This window comes from Pseudopodoces humilis, chromosome 2 (assembly GCF_049639895.1).
Source record: "Pseudopodoces humilis isolate 2021_Gansu_Grassland_sample_001 chromosome 2, ASM4963989v1, whole genome shotgun sequence".
Taxonomy (NCBI): Eukaryota; Metazoa; Chordata; class Aves; order Passeriformes; family Paridae; genus Pseudopodoces; species Pseudopodoces humilis.
The window spans coordinates 48,890,953-48,913,640 of record NC_142201.1 but is presented as its reverse complement, the minus strand read 5'-3'; the positions used below and the strand labels follow the sequence as shown (position 1 = coordinate 48,913,640).

The window sequence follows — 22,688 nt, the reverse complement described above, 5'->3', positions numbered from 1 at the left end:
ACAGCATGAACCAAACTAAGAGTAGGACACCTGTTGCACCAATACAGACTGGTGAATAAACACTTAAAGAAGTGTCATAAAAGGGTATGAAGGTGACTGACTACAAACTGGTATTGTCTGTTGAGAAAAATAAAAACTTAACACTGTTGTGAGATGTACAGGAATATCCTATTCATATGTTTGGTTGCCCTGTTTTAAGAACAAGATTTTGTAGCCAACCCTGAATTTTCCTTGCTGAACTTTGCACCAGTGCTCCAGCTTAGGACTTGAACATGGAGTTTTTATCTCATGCAATGTCTCAGATTGAGTTTGTAAATAATGTGGTGGTTGTCCACCTAACTCTGCTAAGAACACATTGGAATTATTTTAAATAACTTCTCTTGGGTTCAGTTTAGTACCTTATTCCAGGTGGTGCATTAGAAAACTGCTCTTGACATGTGTGGTCTTCCTACTTTCATGTCATGGCCTTTTAATCTCCTTACCTAGACTGCATTTCCACAGTCTGTCCTTAAATAAAATAACAAGGCCTTTTTTTCCACTTGCATAACTTCAGTTCATCTGTAGCCACTTGCTACTTTTCTTGTGTCAATCCAGTTTATTTGCCAAGGCAGGGAAAAAAAGTGTCTTTTCAGACCAAAGTGTTCTTCCCTTTCAGAAATCTATCCTTGTGTTGGTGGTGATTCAGCAATATTTAATACCCTCCTAGAAGCAAAAACTGGGGAGAATAGTCTGAATGCTTTTCAAACCCTTTTTCTGGTTTCTTTCTCATGTCATCACACCTCAAAAGGGAATTTATTTTGTTTTTCAGTCAGTGAGATCTTTCCAACCCTTTGAGTTGAAGATAATTGTTAATGGCTTAGAGCATGCTCTAGAACAGACAAGAACTTTAATTATGCAAATTCTTTCTGGCTTTGCCATCTCAACACTTGTACTCTCAGTGGTTGTTTTCCCAGTCCTATGCTTCTCAGAAGCATCTGCCAGCTCTTTAACTGAACATCATAACCATCTTTTCATTATCTGTTTATTTACTTTCATCACACCTGCTCTGTCCTTCCTGTTTCTTCTCATAGGACCATAGAATTTCTTCTGCATTTTGTGTTTAGTTACTTTTTAATCTAAATTTGCCTGACTTTTTTTTTTTGTGCTAGTTGTGTGAATTTTATTCACTTCTATTTTTGTGAATTGGTTTCTCAAATTTCCTGTTTAATCATGCTGTACTTTGGTTTAGGCTATTCAATTTCTCATCATATTTTTTTGAGAGAATACAAAATGAAACTAACCATAGTACTTTATTTATTCTTTTCAAGGGTATTACAGAATCTGACAGATGTTCAATCAAACCAATAAAGCCTTGAGACCACTTGCAGGATGCTGCTGGGTGGTCTCTATACAAAGAGCACAACTAAGGCTTCCTCCTTATGTCATCTAAAACTTATATTTATTAATAAAATTTTTTGAGTAGGAAGCTGAGGTGTTTTATTGTGTCTTATTTGAAGTAGTTCCATATTTTTAAAAAGTCAGTTGTAATGTTAAATCCTACAGGACACTTATGGTAGTGTGCATTACTCAGTGTTTACCATCCTTGCTAACAGTCTAGGTATCAGTTATTGGAGGTGCAGTAACATTTTGGGGGGGTCCACACTGGTTTGGTTTCCAGCAGAAGATGGTTTTAACTGGGGCAAAAGAGAATGTGTGAGGCTGTTTATTGAAATGGGAAGCGTGTGTAAACTATCAGGCTGTCTCAGGACATCTGTATGGTGGAATAAGGTGCTATGCTGGGCTTTAATGGCTGTTTGTTTGGTAGCTGTAGTTGAGGATCCTTTAAGATTCAGTGGTTTATCTATCTACATTATGCCATTGCATTTACCCCACTAAAGGTGTGAAGGCAAGTTTCTATATGTTTCTCTCAGCAGAAGCAAGTATTCAAAGATGGACCAAAAAAAAAAAAATAAATTAGCTATGCATGAAGGTGAAAGTAAAGTTGTTGCACGCAGAACAATAAAAAACTCCATTAATTTTAGTATTGCTGAGAAAGAACACAGTTAATGGTGAGAACATACTGAAAAGAACTGAACAAGATTATTTCTTATGTTTAGAACCATGAGAAGTAAGTTCTTGGCATAAAGGTGAACTATCTGATTTTAGATTAGGGTCTCTTCCCTAGTTAGACATGAAGATAAAACTAGCATTTAGTGCTGAAACACTCATTGTGCACTGTGTTGCTGTTTTTCTATTCCTTAATCAAAAGTGTGTTCTGACTGGAAGATAGCCTGAATTGATACTGCTTATAAATATTTGATCAAGTGCTTTCTTGAGCCATGGGGAATCAGCAAGTCTGGGTGGAAATCATGCAAGCTGTACATGCAATTTTATTTTGAAGTGTGACAGGTGTTACGGTGGGAAAGAAAGAGGAAATGCTCTTTGAGAATTTGTGATAAGTGCAGTACAGGTTCTAATGTTATTCTTCAAGATAAGGTCTGAGAGGAGACTTCTTAACAAAAAGGGAAAATAGAAGATTGGAAGCAGAGAATCGTGATGGGCACCCTCTCTTTCTTCCTTTCCCCTCAAAGTGTACGTATAACTTAGAAAGTGGTGTTTTGCTGCTTTCAAAAGTTAACCAACCAATTTACCATCATTCATTCAGATTCACACTTTCACTGATGTTAATGTGTGGTATACTTAGAATATGATTCTTTTCTAACCAACACTGCCAAAATTCTATGTGGAGTCCTAGACCTGCACATAATTTAGAGCTTGCTAGGCTACTGTAGAATATTTTGGTGGTGGAAGTGCAACTTACACTGGAAAAAAAAATGCAGTCTAAAACTACCATGAATTATTTCAGATTAGTGGTAGTCTCTGTTTTGGTACATGTTGGGTGTTTTTGCTGGAATCTGTCATAAAAGTAATTCATTCTCAGAGCGATGATTTGGAGCATACAGAGTGTCTAGATCCCCAAAAAACCACCAAAGCATGTGTATTTATGTAACAGTCAAATGATGCAGGTGATAATAAATGACAGGATGGTAGAAACGTGAGGGGGAGGGGAAAAGCATGGAAACTTTTTGTTTCATGGTGTAAAATAAAAGTGATTTTCCCATAATTTATTTTCCCTGGATAATTGCAGATATTGAAAATTCTTATTTGGCTGAGGACAGTGTTTCAAAGAAAAAAATTATTGTCAAAATAAATTCCACTTTATAACAGCAGAGGTCAGAATATGTTAAGAGATACGAGATCTGTTTTGCAGTGACTCCTGGAAGGTGTATGAATTCCCACTTGCTATCAACACAGGCTCTCAGTCTGAGGCACCAGGCTTGGAGAACACTGTCCTGCGTAAGATGGATGAGTTTTTAGTAGAATATTCATGGGGACATGCCTTAGTTAAAAAGGCATTGCATACATTTACCACTTTGGACTTATCACAAGTTAGACTTGTGTTCAAGTTCTTCTGGATGCACATTTCCATATGTTGTATAGTGCAAACAAAGAAATGTTTATGCAACCAGATATTTTAAAAAGCTTGATATATAGGCACAGGAGGAAGGACATTTCCAAAGTGGATGACATTTCTCCTTTTTGTAATGATTTCTGATGCAAGAGAACTGTTTATGAAAAGATATGTTGCTCTCTCTGTTTTTTACCACTTAATTATAGAGAAGGCCAGAACACCTCTGCTCTAAATATGAAAGTACTGGTATCCTCCCTCCCCACCCTGCAAATGCGCTGACATACCTGGTACGTGTCACTCTCAGGCTGAGGATGCTGGGTGGGATGGACAGACAACTAGTTTAACTCAGTGGGATAATTCCTTTGTTAGTGTGTAAATGTTGTGCAAGTCATGTTTTAATGCTTCAAGTTGAAATTACATCCAACTTCTTGTTCTAACAAATGATTGAGTATGTATGACCAACAAAACACATGATTTTGTGATGCCCCCAAAACCAGAATTAAATCCTGCATTGTAAATATCATCAGTGCTACAAAGTATCCTTTCTCTCTGGAATTTTGAATTTAAAAATCCCCAGAGACATCGTTCTGCTTTGATAAAGCAGTGGACCTGATGTTAAAAGCATTTTCCAGTTGTTTTTGTTTTGTTTTGGTTTTTTGTTTTGTTTTTTTATGGTTGGAGAAACATCTTTGATACTGAGCTTTAAATAAAATGGTAAAAAAATTCATGTAGAAATCCCAACCACTTACTGGATCAAGCAGCAGAAATTGGCATAACTTCATGCAACATGTATGGAGTAAAATGTTTAAATTGGGGGCAGTCTGTGCTTTGTCTGTTGCTAGGCTAAATTTCAGACATTCTTGGAGTCTGCATGCCCTGGAAGAGCAGCTGGTCACAGAAACAATTGTGGCTCAAACCCTAAATGCTTGAGGCATCTTGCCTATGATAGAGGAAAATCTCTGTCTTCCAGGGCATAGATAATTCTGTCTATGAAAAACTGTGTGGGTTACTGATGGTATTTGTCCATTTAATGCCTTGCTATTTTCAAAGACAAAATAAAGTTAAGCTAAAGACAAAAAAAGTCCAAAGAACATGCATCTGTTCATAACCTAAAAAGTGGTTACAAGGTACAAACATACAAAATGAGTAAAAGAGAGTAGTTTGTCAAGACTGTTTTTATAGCTCTGGATATGTTTCCTAGTGCAATTTGCCTGCTTGTGTGTCAAAGCTTTCTTGGTGTGTTTTGTGGAGCTTTTTTAATCAGTGTAGATGTATCATTAGGGGAGATGATGAGAATATATGTGAACTAGCCCACTGCTGATTGAACACTCTGGTTTTTTCTACTTTAGGTCACTACAGGACTTTAGGTCAGAGTGTGTCTTTGAGAAAGGATCTATTTGCCATATGCAGATAAATTCTTTGGTACACTGCTGACTTGTTTTCCTCTGAACAATAACAACGAAAAGAATTATCAACATGGAATTTTCTAACAATATTAAAAGGAGGATATCAAGGATTCACATTTTAAATGCTTAATGGGTTGAATATGGAGACTGATGCAAATTTTTGCCTCTCCCTTGCAGAATATGGAGTTGTTTACGAAGAGTCATGAACATTTCTGCAAGGATGTCATAATAAATACAAGCAAATTATAATTGTCTTATGTAATCGAGGGAGATAGACTACTTTTGACTAGTAATTAAATCCTACCTCTGGGCAGTGTACATAGCAACTCTGTGTAGCTGCTGATAGACAATCTTACCTTGGGTTCCTCTGCACACCCAGGCAAGGAGACAAGCACTCTGTCAGACCAGTTTGGCTCCTCAAATAATTAAATAAATAAAGTGGATTTGCAGAGGAGCAGTAAAGTGGCTGGAGGAAGTGTCGTGCTGGAGGTGGTTTAGTAACACCTGGGTCATGTGCAGCACTCACCCTGGATCAAAAGTGATGAGTGATGATGTTGAAGAAGGAAGGGGGAAGTGTTAAAAGAGTTTGGGAGAGCAGTAGATGTCGCTCATGGATTCTCTTCTGGACCTCCATGCTCTTCACCTTGATTCTTTAATTGTAGTGCAGCAATTATCCCAGGGCTGCCTGTGACTGGCAGCTGATAGAGCTCCTGCTACCTGTGGTTTTGCAAACCATGTATCAGGGATCCCTGGGGAATAAGAGTTGGCTGGTAATCCTTGGCTTAATAAATACTCCATCGGCTTCACCAAAATGTTCAGATAGGAAGGACACGTGACGTGTGGTGCTTAAAGAGGTGCTTTTCAAGTCATGTTAAATTGTTAAATAGGATGAAATCCTGATTTTGAGATCATTAGTAGCCTGATCCCTGATTTCTGCTGGCAGTGACATTTGACTTTTTTTTTGTAAAGGGAAATATATCTCAAACGGTGAAGGAGGTTCTTTTTTGTTTGTTTGTTTTTGTTTTTTTTTTGCGGAGGTGGGAGAATATATCTATAATTATGAATAATGTGAGGTTACTGTTCAGGGTGGCGCTGTGCCTGCTGTGAGAAGATGGAAAGGTCTTGAAGGAGGTGTAGCTACAACAGGAGAAAGCTGTGTGTTCAAGCCCAAGAACATGCTCATTTCAGAGTTCTCAAAGTATAAAGACACTTGACTATCTTGCTACTTGTTCACTAAATATTCCCTTATAGTAAATGCTCTGAAAGGGCAGCATTCGTATTTTGGAACTCTTCAAACACCTAATCAGTGGCAAGCATTGGTCAGCAAAACTTGCTGAGCCTAAACTTCTTTATTCCTTTGCCCAGACTGATACTCTGCCTCCTCTAGTTGTTCTCTTGTCATCTTTTCAAATGCACGCCATCCTTTTGTGGCTCCCTTGGCCTTCAATTTCCTCCACAGCCATTCTTCCTCCTCTGACTGCAATTACTTAATTTCTTTGCCAGCGGCGATTTCTTTCATCTCCTGCCAAGGAGAAGGGCTGCCCATGAGCCCAGAGCCTGTGGTGATGTGTAGGAGGCGATGTCTCCCATTAGATGGTGCTGCGCTGCAGTGGCCATGGCCTCTGCTGGGCTACGGGAGCTCACACCTGCGGGGCATCATCCCCGCCAGCCTCGGGAAGGGGAGCATCCCAAAGCCTTGCTCCCGCTGTAGTAACCTGGTCCATGCACAGTGCTTTTCAAATAGCCCGATATAATTAGCTCCATATGTTTATATTCGTTTCAACTCTGCATTTTAAAAGTTCCTTAAAAGCAGCCAGGAAAACCCCGAAATAAAAATTTTCGAGATGTCACTGTTCTATGTAGCTGCTCTTACTGCTTACCTGCTCTCATATTCTGAAATGTAAATGTAGTTTAGAAAGCCCCCAGCAACCAAAGAGGAGCTTTGTGATCTTGCTTTTGTTTTTACTTAGACAGGTCTGATCAGTCAAGTTCTTCTTAGCTAACCATTCCCTCAGAGTTATTCAAATTCCAGAGAAGAGCATAGTATTTCTCCACCTGAAGTCAGCGTTAATTTCAGTGACTTCCATCTGATTGTTTATTTCTACATAGCTGCCGCTAGATAATATTGACACTTCTAAACTGCATTGTTTAAGATCTGCAGTTAATGCCAAGTGCCACAGTTAACTGGGAAGTGATGTTGTGACTACTTTTCCAGGGTCTGTACATGACACTAATTGCCTTCACAGTGTCTTTGACCCTGTTAAATGTTCATTTCCGCACAATTTATTTTTTCACTGTCCATCTGTTTCCTTGTTAATGAGCTAAGAGAGCCTGGTGAAATGGCTTGGAAACCAGCATGTGTAGGAGAAAGAGATAGATGTAAAAGTCAGGGGAAGTGGAGATGGGAGAGAAGGTGTGCAGAGAGGGCTGTGGGTTCCCGAACCCCGTGTGCAAGCAAATGGATGTAATGTGAGAGAGAGAGAGAGGGGGAGTGTTGGTGAATGTTTTGGGCTGAAGTGGACTCAATGCACGTCTCAGTATGTATGCTGCTCAAAGTACTGCTTCCAGTAAAGGCTGAAAAATTTGAAAAGATTGACAAATCTCTAGTAATAACAAGAAACTACTTTCATGCATGAATAACCTTGCTAAACATGGGAAAACAATTTTATCTAAAGCATTTCCCCTTTGTGTGCATTTTCTTTTATCTAATGCCTTTTTTCCTTCTTCTGCTGAATGTCATTTTAAGACCTTGTGGTTAGCTCCCTGGATTGCTCATGACATTAGCGCTGGTCTCTGGAGAAGCATGGAGAAATATTTAAAATATATGAAAAATCAAAGTATTGAATACACCCAGGATCAAGGTAGTCAATTTGTAAGAGATAACTGTAATCTAGGCCAGAAGCACTCTGTGCTCTTGGCCATTTCATCTGGCATCTCTGTATGTTTCTGCCACTTATATAAAATAATCCCGAAAGGGACCCGCTTGCAAATAGCACCAGAGTTTTAGCATGCTTTTCTTAATCAGTGTAACCAAAGATACTTTTTTCTTTAAGGTCTTTCCTGTAAAAATAGATACCAGTGGATTGAGAGCCTGTATTGAAGTTTGCAGCATAGATGCCAACCTGGAATTATAATAGTAGTAAATAGTAGTAAAACTGAACTTAGGAAATACAAACATCCAAAGGCTTTTTATAGTTGGTATTTATCTTTTGTTCTAAATGAGCAATACCAAATATTTAGAGATTCAATTACAGTGAAATGGAGACATTATTTAAAATACTAAATATAACATAATAGATTAAAATGTTAGACAAATGTTATTACATCTACAGCAAAAAAAAGTCTGAGCTGGTATTTGCTTTAGTCCCCTTTTATGTTTGCCCTAGACAAATACGATTTTTATTATCATAATATTTTATCTGTTAATATTGCAAGTAATGCCTCTATTTGCATTGAAGCTTTTAAAAACAATTTTATTTTTTTTTCTTGTTCCCCTAAAAGAAAACTGCTGCAGGTATCTATAGGCTTTTTTTTTTTTTTCCCCTCTTTTAGCAAAAGAAATTATACAGACAGATTTTGCATAGAGGCATAGAGGCAGAAATTTTTATTATTGCTTTCTGAACTTGGAGTTCTTTGTGAGGGTGAGTCCCTATCCAATTGGTCAGATACTGCCTGGCTGCCAGTGTGCTGCATCGATGGATCTTTTGGTATGCTAAGCCTCTCAAGAATCTGCACAGAATCTGAATGTTGTCCTTTTCTTATCTCCAGCATGCTGTGGCTCCAGCCCTTCTCCTGTGCTTGGACTCCCTGTTTCAGTTGATTGTGCTTATTTTTGGGGATGGGGAGAGGTGGTGGGATGTGTGTGAGGAAGTTACATGGAGATGGAGTTGGGTTTCTTAATATGTATTTATATATTAATACATTTATATTGAACCACAAATAGCCTGCATGACTGCAGGACATTTCATAAAGGCAGGTCCTTCACATGGGCATGAAGAAGAGAGTGGGAATAGAGGCTCAGGTGAAATTTCAGGACAGCAGGAAGATGGCTCTCTCCTGTGGCTGGACTGCTCAGCCAGCCATACAAAGCTTTGTGCATCTTAAGTCTTCTCGCAGATCTTCTTTTCTAAGCTGTGTTGTTACTCTTCTAGTATTTTTGTTTTAACATCTGGAGGTAGATATTGAGAACATACTGATGTTCTGTCCAGGACAACCTTTTTTTGTGGCCCTGGTGGACGCTACACAGGATGGTAGCTATGCATATATTCATTTATCCTGCTGCAGCAGCTATGAATGGATTTGTCTCTTGATTGTTTATCCCCCAACTTGGAAAGGTGTTAACAACTTGAGGTCAGATAAGAACCGGTGCAGTGCTGAACATGTAGATGTTTCAGAAAAAAAGAATAAGAAATGATGTATGGAGTGACTGACTTTTACAATGGGCAAGTTTGAAATCTGGCTAGCATGAGAGCACATCTATTATAAAACACTGTCTTTAAAAGATATCTAAATAGTGAAACTAGAATTTCTCCTTGTAATTTCTTCTGTTATCTCAGTTGATGATTTTTCTAGAAACCATTCCATGACAGTTTTTGTTCCCTGGGTATGATTAACTATTTTCTCTGTCAGAAAGTACTAGCTGAAGTCTAGTACACCCCTGTTTTACTGTCAATTAGCTGGAAAAGACAACTTCTAATAAAACAGGTTTTTACATACTTAGGAATTCAGTGCTTGCTTTTTGCTTATTTCAGGGTGAACAGAATGTTTGGATGCTTGTTTCTTCATGTCTGCTTTATCCTTTTCTTTGTTTAATAAGGAATGTTTATGGTTAAGGCACCCAATGCCACCATTCTTTTACCACAAACTACTACTAGTAGTTTGTGGTAATAGCTAATAGTAGTAGTTACTACTAGTAGTTACTATACCATACTAGTATGGAGCTCAACTGGAAAATTTTAAAATACTAATGTATTCTGTTACATTGGGAAGGTGAATAAATATCTGCTTTTATTTAACTGAAATTAATTGTAAATACATATGAGAAAGTGAATGTGTGGTTAAAGATGAAATCAGCATGCATCACTTAAGGTGGCAGCTTTAGAGCTTGTGTGCATTTAAATGGTGTTTACAGAATTAATAGTTTCCCAAGAAATCAGGTGTAGCTATGTAATTAAAAATAAAATGTCAATGATTTATTTTTTTTCAGAGATGTTTAGTCATTCAGATTTCACTTTGCATTGGCAAGTATTGTGCTGCAGGAACACCTACCTCCATCTCGGTGATGCTGCCCACATCTATACATACAGTAACACTTCTGTCACACAATGCAACCTATGGTGGTTTCCCTAGTTTGACACCTGTCAGTACAGTCACCAGTACAAACAACAGTAGGCTTATTCATCTTGTTTTCTTTTGTGGGATGATCTTGTTTGTGAGGGAAAAGCTTGACTGAGTTGGTTGATCCCAAATGTTTATCCCTGCTCTCTCTGCAGCATTGTTTCACCAAGGTGTTCTGTGAACCATTAGAAGGAAAGCTTTGCTTTCATCCTTCAAATAGTTTCTATGTGTGGTTTGACAGAAAATTTGAAAAGAGCGGAGTACAAGCATCTGATGAGCAGAGATCTGTGCTTTTCACACTTACTACCAGTAATCTTTTCCCTTCTTGCTCATCCCTTACTGTTTTTCTTCATCTTTTGTAAGAATGTAGCTGTATGTTATTTCAGGAGTCTTGGTATGTTTGTCCAGAAGGCATACCACAATAAGACCCCATCATTATGTTGATGATAGAAAGTAACAGTTAAGTCTTTTTTTTTTCAGTAATGAGCCATTTCCTTTTATAAATATCTGTTCTGGTTTGCTATCAAAGGCAGTTTGGGCTGAAGACTGAAAAATCTCTACATTCTCTGAAATGTAATGATGCCTAGGGATTTGGGGTATGGGAGTACAGCCTTGCATTGAGCCATAGGGAATGAATTATTCCAGCTGAAAAAAATTGCTCTTGTGGATATAAAGAGGAGCACTCACATGGTCCAGCATAAGTGATCAATGGCAAAAATATTCATCTCCTTCCCGCTTCTTACTTTTGCTGTTGAGTTAGATTATACAGCACATTTATTTGTAGATCTTTTCTTAATCCAGCCATCCCAGTTCTTTTCCTCAGTGGAATGGTGCCTGTCATGGATTTTAGCTGTGAGGTGGGGGGATTTGAAATCAAGAGCTTTTTTTTTGTACAAAACTAGGTCTTGCTCTTGACTCTTGTGCAGTTGTTAGGTTGGGCAGTGTCATCATTTCATTACTGGAGAGCTGACTGGGAGAGCCTCTGTGGGTACCAGCTTGAGTGCTTGTTGACTGACCCCTCAGGAGTTTGTTGGACTGTGAATTTAGTTGTTGATCATAAGGGAAGATAGCAGCATTTTTCCCACAACAGCAGCATTTTTCCCACAATGACCTTGCCTGCTTTGGGCTTGGCATCCCTGCTACCACCAGAGATGAAATGCCAGTAGTATTTTCCAGTGGATGGGAGCTATGAATACCTATGCTTTCTGTACATTTTTCTGGGGCTCAAAATTCAGGGAGACAGATCCTGCTGGCCTCAAAAATGAGCTGCTCTTTTCTTCTGCTTGACCTTGAGTAACCTAATCATCGCTATGGTTGGGCTGTCTGTTGCAATGTCAGAAGTTTTCTACCCAAATGGATGGTTTTGAGTTCAAGATTGTGTACAGCAACCCTCAAAATAGGGCTCCTATCACCTATGTCCTTTGGGAGGGATTTGGATAAAGCAAATTACTCAGGAGAAAATTGAGGCAATGTTTTTGTTTTCTGGTTGTTTTTTTTTTTTTTTTAAATAGAGGAGATTTAAAAATTTGTGAGGAGAAGACTGGATGGGAAGACTGTAAATGCCAGACAGCACAAGCTATTTACTTCAAAGCATAATGGCAGCATTTTCTGGTAGCTACCACACACACCATTCAAAGACAAGCTCATCTACTGCATGGTATTTAAATGGAGCTCCAAATAGCCATGAAAAGGGGAGGTAGGACTCTGGGTAGTGCATCTGAATGCAGGAGAGGGAAAAATCATTACTGCTTTTTTTACTTCTCTTGATGTTGCTCTTCTTTCGTGATGGACATGAAAAATCTGTCAAGCTGTGGTATAAAATGTTTTGACAGTTGGATATAAAATGCAGTGAACTCAAAATACTACTTGAAAACGTGTTGTGAATCTACTTCCAGACCTGGCCACTCTGTAGGGATGCCAGCACGCTGGGAGTTGCCTGCATGCTTGCTTGTTGGCTGTGGTGTTGCCAGTGTATCTCCTTATGCATCTTGCAGGAGCAGCACCATTCTGCTTTGCATGAAGGTACTTACAGCCAAAGGAGTACTGTAAATAGAGGAATGCAACGCTGGGGTTGTTTAAAGAGCCATTTACCATGTAGTATGATCCAGAGTTTTGGTAATGTGTAGGGAGAAGAAAGGCCATTGGAAAGGTAGGAATTCATATGTACGTGGTGTGATCCGCTCAGGCAGGCATTATGACAGAAACTGGCAGGTGTAGCCAAAATTCTGTACTGGGGATGGCACCATTGTGTCCCTGTTGCATCACTGTCCCAGTTCCCTGCAGAAGACAGTCAGTCCTCTCTTCAGCGTGCAGAATTTGTCTTGCTGCAGGCCACGCTGGGGACCTGAAATTGATAAATCAGTGTTTGTCTGATTAATTTCCCTCCGAGTAATTGTTTGTCCCGTGAGATCCTGCCTTCAGGCAGCTGCTACCATGTGTGGTTCGGTATCTTGAATCTCCCTTCCATCCCTAGCCTACATGAGGGAGCCGTGTGCTTCAAGCTGATGCAAGCAGTATTTCTCTCAAATTGATGCACAGGGACCTTGCATGGTTTGAGGTGGTGTAGTGTAAAGGCAGGGTGGCAGAGGAGCCCTGAATGAGGCAGAGAGAGCAGGCTGGATGGTGAGTACCCGTGCCAAGGCATTGCTGAGATTACAGTGTGGGTGTGGTACAGCACTGCCGCCTTGTCTCTAACAAGCTAACGCTGTTGTGATGGAGAACTGGTCAGCCAGCATGCCTGGGTATGTGGTATGATTCCTGCACTGGATGGTAAGAGCCTAGCTTGGCTGTTTCCATCACAGCAAAGTCAAATTGAGAAACCTACCAGTCCCTTTGCTTTGAGTTTCGTGTGGAGGTAAATGTTGACTGGCCTGTGGTAGTGCTGCCCTTTTGCTAAAGCCATTCCTGTGTAAACCATGGATACAACTCCCTTAGTATTTTTTTTTTTATTTACACTGAAAAAATATTTCAGCTTTGGATAGGTTGCAAGGCAAAGAAGCCCTACCTTATGATCAGCTTTATTTGGCCTCCAGTATAGCAAGCCAAAGAAATGAACTCAATGATTATTTTGGTACTAAGGCATATGATCAGCATATTCTGTGCTATGTGCTTTTTTGTTCAGTTCATGATTTTGATGTCATGCCATGCTCAGAATGGTTGATCTTTGATTATTTCTTCTTGATTTGCCTCCTCTTACAGGAATTACAGCAAACCTGAAAATAAACTAGCCCTCTGTGTGTAAGCATTTTTAAAATGTCTAAATTTAAATAAAAACTTGATTTGCATACTGTTTAAGAAAATTGTTTGGACCTGGCAGTAGCAAATTACCAAAGTATTAGGGGATGCTATCTTTAAAAAACAAAATTAAACTGCTTCATAGCAGCAATTAAATTTGATTTTATGATATAGCCTTTAATTATGTCATTGCTTTCATTCTATCAAAAAAAAAAGTGATAGAAGCAGAATATATTCAGCTGAATGGAGGAGAGAAAAGAAACCTATAATTTGGAAAGGGATGTTGTTCAAAGATGGATAGAAATCACTCTTGAAAGGTATTTTCTTTATTGTTTGTTGCCTCACATGGCTAAGTGGTTGAAAAATTGTCCAAAATCAATTATGTGTATTACATAAGAGTACCACACCCAGTATAAGCAGTTTTTGTGAACAAGCAGTGACTCAGAAATCGTAGACATAGTTTGAAGATGTAATATCTTAGGGTGGGATTCACTTTGTTTTACTTAGGTTCTTAAAAGTCAGGGAACTCTGAGCCAGTCTGTGTCTTTGCATTTTTTTAATGGTATCTGGTTCCTGGGTAAGCTATCATAGTTACAGCTCAGCTTGAAGCTCTGCACTGGGTATAAGTCAGATGAAAGTCCATAATGAGAAAAGTCCTCAGTCTCTGTACAAAAGCAGATTTTAAAATGGAGCATTTGCTTTTGTGACATCAACAAATTCAAGTGGTTGTGCAACTTGGAAAATGTTTTGGTTTCAAGCACCAGTGTTAAATTGTTCTTTGAAAATATCTTCTAATTACTTAATTATTGGTTATCCTTTGAAAGTCAATATTAATGAAACCTAATTTGGTAGAACCAATGCTTTTATTTTAATACCAACAAACCACGTAGTTGTCAAAATCAGTGTGTCACAACATCAGTCTGACAGCTCCATCCTGTATAGCAAATCAGTGTTATTGCTGCAGTGGCTGCACAAATAACTTAGTCAAAATGCTTCCAGTGTAATGTCTTCTAATGTAATTTTAAGAGGTCTGCAAGTCTAATAGAGGCATTTACAGCCTTGTACTCAAATTGGACTCTTACTGTTCAAGGAAAAAGGATTATGCACTATGGCATGGTGTTCTTGTGTTCTGGACAGGCTACTCTGAAGTTTAATTTGTCTTCAATGGCTCATATTCCTTGTCTTCCTCTGAATGATTTTTGAGGAGTGTGGAGCTCAGCTACATACTGCAATTCTAGAACTTTTTTTTTTTTAAAAAAAAGAGGAATTTCACTGTTAAGGGTGATTGTGGGTATAAAAGACACTGAAGGTTTGGGATGGGCCCAGCTCTTTTGAAAGAAACCCCTTATCTACTGCATGCATGACTTGCCAGTAAACTCCCTATAAACCCAAGTATTCTGACTGTGTAGTCCTGTAGATGTCAGTGACAGCTCCAAAATAAGAGCAGTTTTAGGATTCTTAAGAGTTGATTGGAGTTTGAAACATAGCTGTAAAGCTAGACTCCTGTCATACAGCCCTTATTACAGTAGATGTATCTAATGTATGACATGCAAACGTCAAATTTCTAACTTGCAGAATGAAGGGCATAGTTTTAGACTAGGTATTCCTATTCCTCATATTCCCTATAACCTAGGGAACATAAATATTTATTTTTAAAGTTTCAGCGATGTTATGTTACATTGGCTAGCTTCCTCAAAATCATTATCACTAAATATACAGGTTTGGAAACAAAATACCATAACATATATGAGATAATTTTCAGATTCTGTGTTTTAAAGGGGTTATTGACAATATATTTCTAAGGTACGGCTTCTAGTTTTCCATAGGAACAGACTGTTGTTATATGAATATTGTATAAAGTGCAGTTCTCCTAGGGGAATCACTGTCATCCTTTCTTTCCCTGAATTTTGAAATTTTTCTTACTTTGAGTGCCATCATTCATTTTGTGTCACTATTTGTTACATTTTAGAAAAAAACCTTAAACACAATAGAAGATTTTTGTAGTATCTATGATGAATGAAAAGAAAACCCATATTAAACTTAATTACTTATTTTCTAGGATTTCTGGTGTTAGTGTACATCCCTCTTGGAATTTAGAAAAAAATGTTAGGGTGATAATGTAATAATTTAACAGATCCTAAAAGAGCTTCATCCTTTCCTTTGCTCTTTTTACCAAGCACAACTTTTTTTTTTTTTTCAGTACTAATTTCCTTAATTACTGTGGTAACCAGTAGCTTTGCTTTGGATGTATGCAAGTTCCACAGCACTTTTAATTGTGTGCCTGAAGTCCTGCACAGGATTGAGGATCGTCAGGATCCCCAAAGGGCAGTTCATAATTAGCTGGTGGCTGAACATGGTGACCTCTAAGCTCAAATAAATACAATTCCTAGTATTTGGTTTGTGTTCCCAGCTGGCATAAAACCTCTCTTTTGGACTGATGGCAGAATAATATGTCCTTTTTTGACTTGCATGTGGTTTATTAATCTGGGTGTTTGGAAGAAATCTGCCCAATTTGGTCCATGTAGGCACAGGGGGGATCTAGTAGCAGCTCCAAATGAGTGTAGGCTTGAGTAAATGCTTTGTTCTTTTGGGTTTTGGGGTTTCTTTGAAAACTACTTTTCTGAAAACTTGTAGTCAGTTATTTTGGTTTTGGGTATCTTATGTCCTTTACAAGACATTGTTCTCGTTCACTGCTTTTTCACTCTGAATATACAAAGGAGTCCCATTAGTGTAGTCCTGCCACTTGCCAAGGAATTGATGTGCACGTGGTAATGCAGACTTGGACTGCTTCTTTAGTCACACTGCCTAAGGTGCAAGTGGCACGAAAAAAACCCACTATTAAAATACTTTGTGCTAGATATCATGGGTATACACGCTGTAACATGAAGTAGGAGATAAAAGACTTTCTCTTTTGCATTTCTGTTTGAAATTTCTGTTATCCTTTTCAATGTGACTGGTATTGCTTTAGAAAATAAGTATTCCCACAGAATTTAGCTGAAGATTGACTTACACTAGAGAAAACTATTTTAAGATGTTGGATCTGACTTCTTTTGAGGCATAAATAACTGGCTCTTAAACACTTGCTTCTTTGAAATTAATGTAAGAAAATAATAGTATGAAGTGTTAAATCAGGGTTTAGTTGTTTGTGTTTTTGGTTTGTTGGTTTTTTTAACTACTAATAAGATTCTCTTGCTAGTCCTGATTTTGTCTATGTGTCCAATTAACTCTCAACTCTTATTCTTATAGGCAGTTACTGGGCAGAGCTTTGGAACCAAAGATTTTCGAGCAGCTCTAGAAAATGGAGTCCTGTTGTGCGAGTGAGTATTGACTTCCCTATATAAAAACCCTTCAGATTAACATCAGCTGGCCTCTTTCCTTCCTGGCCTCTGAATAATTTTTTAAGTATTAGAAGGATTTTGTAGTAAATAATATTCAATTTTTTATTACCTGTTGTTTGTCATGGGAAGGAAGAGCAGCTTTTGGACACACTATTTCCAGATCCATGTGTTCTGTGTGTTGTCCCACACATTTCTTTGTGTGATACTGAGAGGATCATGCTGTTGTTCATTATCTTGTTTTTGGTTACAATGCCCAGGCTATCTCTGGGCTTTCTCTTCAGTTTTTGCAAGGTGTGGCTATGGCTGGGATCAAAGCACTCTGTTACCCCTGTACCCACTGTTTGGGTTTGGATTTCTGTCCTCCATCTCCCACCCTTTATTGTTGATTCTATAAATCCTCAAACTACCTATTCCTATCACAGAACTTTACACTCAGCTTGTTTTGGAGCACTTTCTGTAAGAAGCTTCCTTGTGCTTATATACTGTAGGCTTGACAATGATGGGACTTGCCTGGTTTCGTTACTAGACTGAGTCAGAGGTGTAAAATGTCCATTCATCAGGTCTTATCTGCATATCTGTAATTGGCTTGGTACTTTACTGGAACAGGTTTCCAGGACTGGAAGTGGTGCTAATCCCTTGGTATTTTAGGGAACAACAGTTGTAAATGTCATTAGAACACCAGTGCAAGAGAAATCTTATTGGAGAACTACCTGGGATGCTAAACAAAAATAAGGAAAAAAAAACCCCAAAAAAACACACAAAAAAAAAATAAAACCACCCCACAAACCTGAGCCACTCTAAAATCAGTTCAGCAAAGCTAACTTTCAGTAAATATTTGACAGTTCAGTTCTCTGAGCTTCTTTTCCTATATATAATCTTTTCCTTCTGTGAATATTCATCATATTTTCCGTCCTTGCCTCTATTTTGCTTTGGACCCTTTGCCCTTCCAGGCTTATCTTGCTAGTTGCTTTTAAAGTTATCTGTGATATGGGACATTGATTTTCAACAATATTGTAGAGCTAGATGCTTTATTTTCATTACTTATGTAATTAAATGTTAGTGAGTGTGAATGTAGTAATAAAAATAGTTTATACTTTTAATAAGAAGTTATTTCTTCAGGTATGTATTTAGTGAGATGTGTATGTTGTATTCAGATGTTTAAGAATTGGCCATTAACTGATGCATACTAATCTTCTGATATCTTCATTGTTGACACGTACTTGGCAAGAGAATGAGGTTCCATCTGCCAAATGCAAATCAGCTAAATTTATATATAATTAATATTAATGCAAGAAAAACATCCTGTAATTTCTTCAGTTGAGCAGCTTGCCTTCGGAGGCATGCAACTTTCTTTAAAGCAAAAGCTGCCTTTTTATGTTGTACTAAAATAGCTGTTCTCCTGTGTCATAATTTTAAATCTGACATACTTGAAGTCCAAGGAGGAGTGATTTTCATAGAAATTCTGTGGGAACAGGAAAGAGCAGATGGCAAAAATTTTCACATCGAATTTTCACCAACGACAATACAGTGCAAGATCTCAAATAATTGACACAAACTAGAAATTACATTGTCCATTTCCTTGGTTCACCTGTGGCATGGCTAATTTAGGTGGATAGAATATCTCTGTAGATTGTATATCTGACTTAAACCACAGCAGATAAGACCTCTGCTTGCACCACACGTTCCTACAGCATCCAGTCAGTTTGTTTGTCCTACTCAATGACTAAGTGCAAACTTGTCAAATTGTCTGAGTGATCAGTAGTTGACAAAATAAAGCCTTTTATGTTTTGTCAATTCTAGTGTGCATACACTAGAGAAAGAAACACACTGAGGTTTATCTGGTCACATGCTACTTCATGTTCTTCAGTAAAATAAATCAAAAATTAGGCATTTGGAAGATTTAAAAATAAAAAAAAAAAGGGAGGAATGCAAACCTTTATTTTAATTCCACCTCAACAGATCACTTTTTTGGTTGGGAAAAGTAATCAAATGTGTCTTGTTTGCTAAATAAGTCAGTGTTACTGAAACATCTCAGGATCTGCAGCTCTTTTTTTTCCCTGCATGTATCCAGAAATGTATCCTTCATTCCAGCATATAGGGGTAAATTGTTCTTTGTGTTTATTTTTCAAATACATTTTCTGCTTGAGCAGAAGATGTTTTTTCCCCATGCAGTGTTTTAATGTCTTGCCTTTACACTGGTGCAGGTAGATCACAAAACCTTGCTGATGCTTTGTGTGGGGTAAAGGGTCTGGCCAGACAAGCAGCAACAAGAAGTGAGAGCAAGTAAAAAAATTCTCAAAGGTACAGAGGCAGATGAAGTCTGCAGGTTGTCCTGAGGTCCCTGTTCTCTACTGACCCTATGGTCCAGTGTGTAATTTGGTGAACCACAATATTTCCCTACCTGCATGACTAAAAACCTGGATATAAACTTGCAAGGAATCCTGTGCCTCATCGTCAGTGCAGGATAAGGTATGCATTTGGGCTTTATGTATTCAACAGTGATGTGTTAGTCTGTCCTATCTTCTCAGCTTAATTATGAATTTTATATGAAGACTGATATCAGGTACAATCTCTTCTGAGTGAGATGGAAAATGACTTTGTGCATGTAAATTATATGTACCAAAAATGATTGCTGCACACAGCATAGTGGACTTGGTAGCATTATGAAAACTGAGTTTATTTCTCACCCTTACAGGAATGTTAGTGCTATCACACTGCACTCTGAAAATCAGTATTCTGGTACATTTTTGACATCTGCTCAGAACCTTTATGAGGAGAATATCTATGAATAGGAAATTTGAGTCCAATTAACATCACCACCCATGTAAGAGAAATACAGATCCTTTTCTGCCCACGCCTCCTCATGCATTTTCTTTTCTTTCTCACTTTGCTGTTCCCAGAAACCTCTTTGTGTGTGACTTGTTTAATTTTTGCTTCTACAATCTGTTCTTGCTTGTCACTTCTAGGGAGTGTTAATAGGTTCAGCTCAAACTCATTCAAATCATGTTGAGTTAGGACTACATACAAAATATTTCTTACTAAGCATTGATGCTCATGCTTAAGTACAGTAAATTATTTAACAGAAAATCATATACTTTTTTTTTTTTTTTTAGTTTGATTAACAAGATCAAACCTGGCATCATTAAGAAGATCAATTGTCTGCCAACTCCAATAGCTGGCTTGGTAAGTAATGGCATTGAATTTAATATCTGGCATATGAACTAAGTGATCTTTGTTTTAAGGAGTTTTCAAAATTTTGGCATAATTTTCATTTTTTGTTCAAAATTGTTATCTTGGACCACAAGGGATATCTAATCTGTCATTTGAATATGTAACTTCAGTCATCATAATGATGAAGCATGAAGCTTCATCATTCCCAGAGGTATCAAGCACTGGCTCCTGTGCACAAACCTCTGTGGCATTAATAGTCTCTGTTTAAGGGCCACCATCCTATCTTACATTCAGAAGCCACTTCCAATATCCCTTTCTTAGGGAATGGGCAGAGTAGGAAATATTCTGTATAGTTACAGTATTTTTAGAACCTGTTTCACTCTACCCACAGCAAAGCCTCAGTTGCATTAAAATAACTCTGATGATGCAAAGATCTGTCTTCAGGCTTCAGCTGAGGGATTTGCCAATGTTTTGGCTGTAAATCACATTGCTGGGGGTAGAGGTGGGAGATGCATGTCATAATTTTCACAGGAAATGTGAAAGATTTTCTGTATGTTGTTTAGAAAATTTGCTGCATAGAGACTAGGATAAGTTTTGTAGCCATTTAGCATCAGAAACCCTTCCGTGGGCAAATAAATTCTTAGAATTCCTCCTTCTTACTTTTTTCACTATGACAACATTGCTGGCTATTCATGTCACTTAGGGTGTCAAGGCTATTTAGTCCTGTCACAAAAACTGTTGGTCTCATATTAAAAGATCCAAGGTGAACAGGGACATGTATGATTCCTGTGACAAATGGAAAATTGCAGCTTACTCTAAACATGCAAGCTCTCAATGAGGGAAAATTGCCTGCTTTCTTAGTAGGATTGTAATACAAAACTTCTCTAGATACTTTTATTTGTTTTAATGGGATAAGCCAACAAAATATTGGCTTTTGCTGGTCAACCACGTAGCTCATTAGAGAATAAATGTAGTTAACTTGGCTGGAGGTTATAAGATTAGGTTAAATTGCCATAAATTATTGCACAAGCTGAGAATGTGCATTTCCACATCAAATGAATGTAGAAAGTATTAGTTGCCTTTGTCCCAGACATGCTCAGGTATTTAGGCTTGTGAATAAGATTGCTGCACATTCTTTTCCTGTGAGGCATGCAAAAAAGAATTCAAATGAAACCAAAATAATTTTGGGGAGGACAGCACTGTTATTTGATCAGAAGTTTGATTGCCTACATGGCCTCTGAAGTAGTCATTAGATTCAAACCAGAAAACCATAACCTAGATTTCATTTTTGTGGTGATTTAAGTGTTGTCTTGAATCATAACTGCAAGCCCTATTGTTTTTATATGCATTTTTTATTTCCAGATGTAAAAATGCAGAGTATTCATTTGGTGTGTAATTTATATCTTACTTGTAATGTATTATTGTTTTTTGAAGTTGTTTCTAGTTCCCACAAGTCTTCAGAAATAAAGGAAAGAAGCAGAAAGGTGAATTGTTCTTGTAAATTGTGCTCACCCAGTGTTATTAAAATACGACTTAGAGATAATAATTGAGAGAGCTGATGTTTTGTGTTAAACTGTGGAAAAGGTTTTACATAAACACTTCAGTTTTAGAAGACAATTGTGAAGACCATATTGGAGTGGTTTCAGAAGATGGTGCTTATGGTGACAATAGTGGAAGACTGGTTTTCACAGACTTGAGAGGAACCTTCTCAGTTATACCAGCTTTGAAGATCCCAGGTTTCATCCCAGTGTGTAAAACTCAAACTAAAATTTATGGGGATTTGTATTTATAAGGAAGCAGACATTGATACCTTGACAGGCTCAGGATACTGTGGTTGAAAGACTGGATTTGGAGATATAAAAAGCTTACTAGGAAATTTGGTGGTAGGCTTGCTTGACATGTTCTGGAAATATTTTTGTTGCTTGTAGGCTGTTTCTCCCACAAATTTGCTTCTAGTGTTTTCTGTGGCTTCATAAATGTTACATATACTTCTGTGGCTCTCACTTCTGCTGTCTTGCTGTCTTCAATGCCTTTGAGTCTTACACTAATTGCTCCCCAGCAAGCTTTCATGAGATCTAGAAATCACTGTTGGAAGGGGTGAATTTATATTTCTTATTTTTCTATCTGTTTTTGTTTGTTTGTTTTTTTTATTCCAGATGGAAATTTTAATATCAAGAGATGGCAGGGATTTTTCTGAAACAAAAAGAGATCTGATCATGTTCTTTCTACAGCTTCTTCATGCTCCTCTAGACTCATATCCTGAAGTCCATTTCCAAAATATTTTATGCCTTGATTGCCTAATTAGCATCCATTTCTCTCCTGACTTTCCTGTTTCAGAGGAAACAAAACCCCCATGGTTTTGAGAGTTTTGTGGCAGTCTGATTATCAGAAGGAAACAAACGCTTTGAAAGACATCTTGTTTCTCTTCCCCCCTTTCCCTCCCCTTTGTTTTTCTTCCCCTCCAGGAATTCCTTGAATTTTGGTTTTGTTCCCTAGGGAGTTAATATATTTTATTTCCATATAAGTATGTGTTGTCTTCAGCTATTTGTCAGGCTTTTTCAGCAGTACAGAAATACAGTGTTGAATAGATGCCTTCGGTTGAATCTCCAGAAGGGTTTAATTATCTCACTTCTTTGAGTTCATGGTTATTTTGAAAACAAACTGAGTAAAATAGTAAGTGATGGCCTGTAGGAATGAAGCATTCTGTTCTATATGGAATATTGTGTGCTAGAGTTAGTGTGAGGTGCTGCT

The 22,688-nt window shown here is 37.9% G+C and overlaps 1 protein-coding gene across 14 annotated transcripts in view; it reads left to right on the top strand.

Moving 5' to 3' along the window:
• Positions 1-22,688, top strand: part of LMO7 (LIM domain 7) — a 130,954-nt gene that overhangs the window by 18,481 nt on the left and 89,785 nt on the right. For all 14 annotated transcript variants that reach the window (XM_014250479.2, XM_088069004.1, XM_088069002.1 and 11 more), the window contains exons 2-3: positions 16,675-16,745; positions 19,880-19,949. In XM_014250479.2, coding sequence (XP_014105954.2) covers positions 16,675-16,745; positions 19,880-19,949 — 141 coding nt within the window. The remainder of the gene's footprint in view (positions 1-16,674; positions 16,746-19,879; positions 19,950-22,688) is intronic.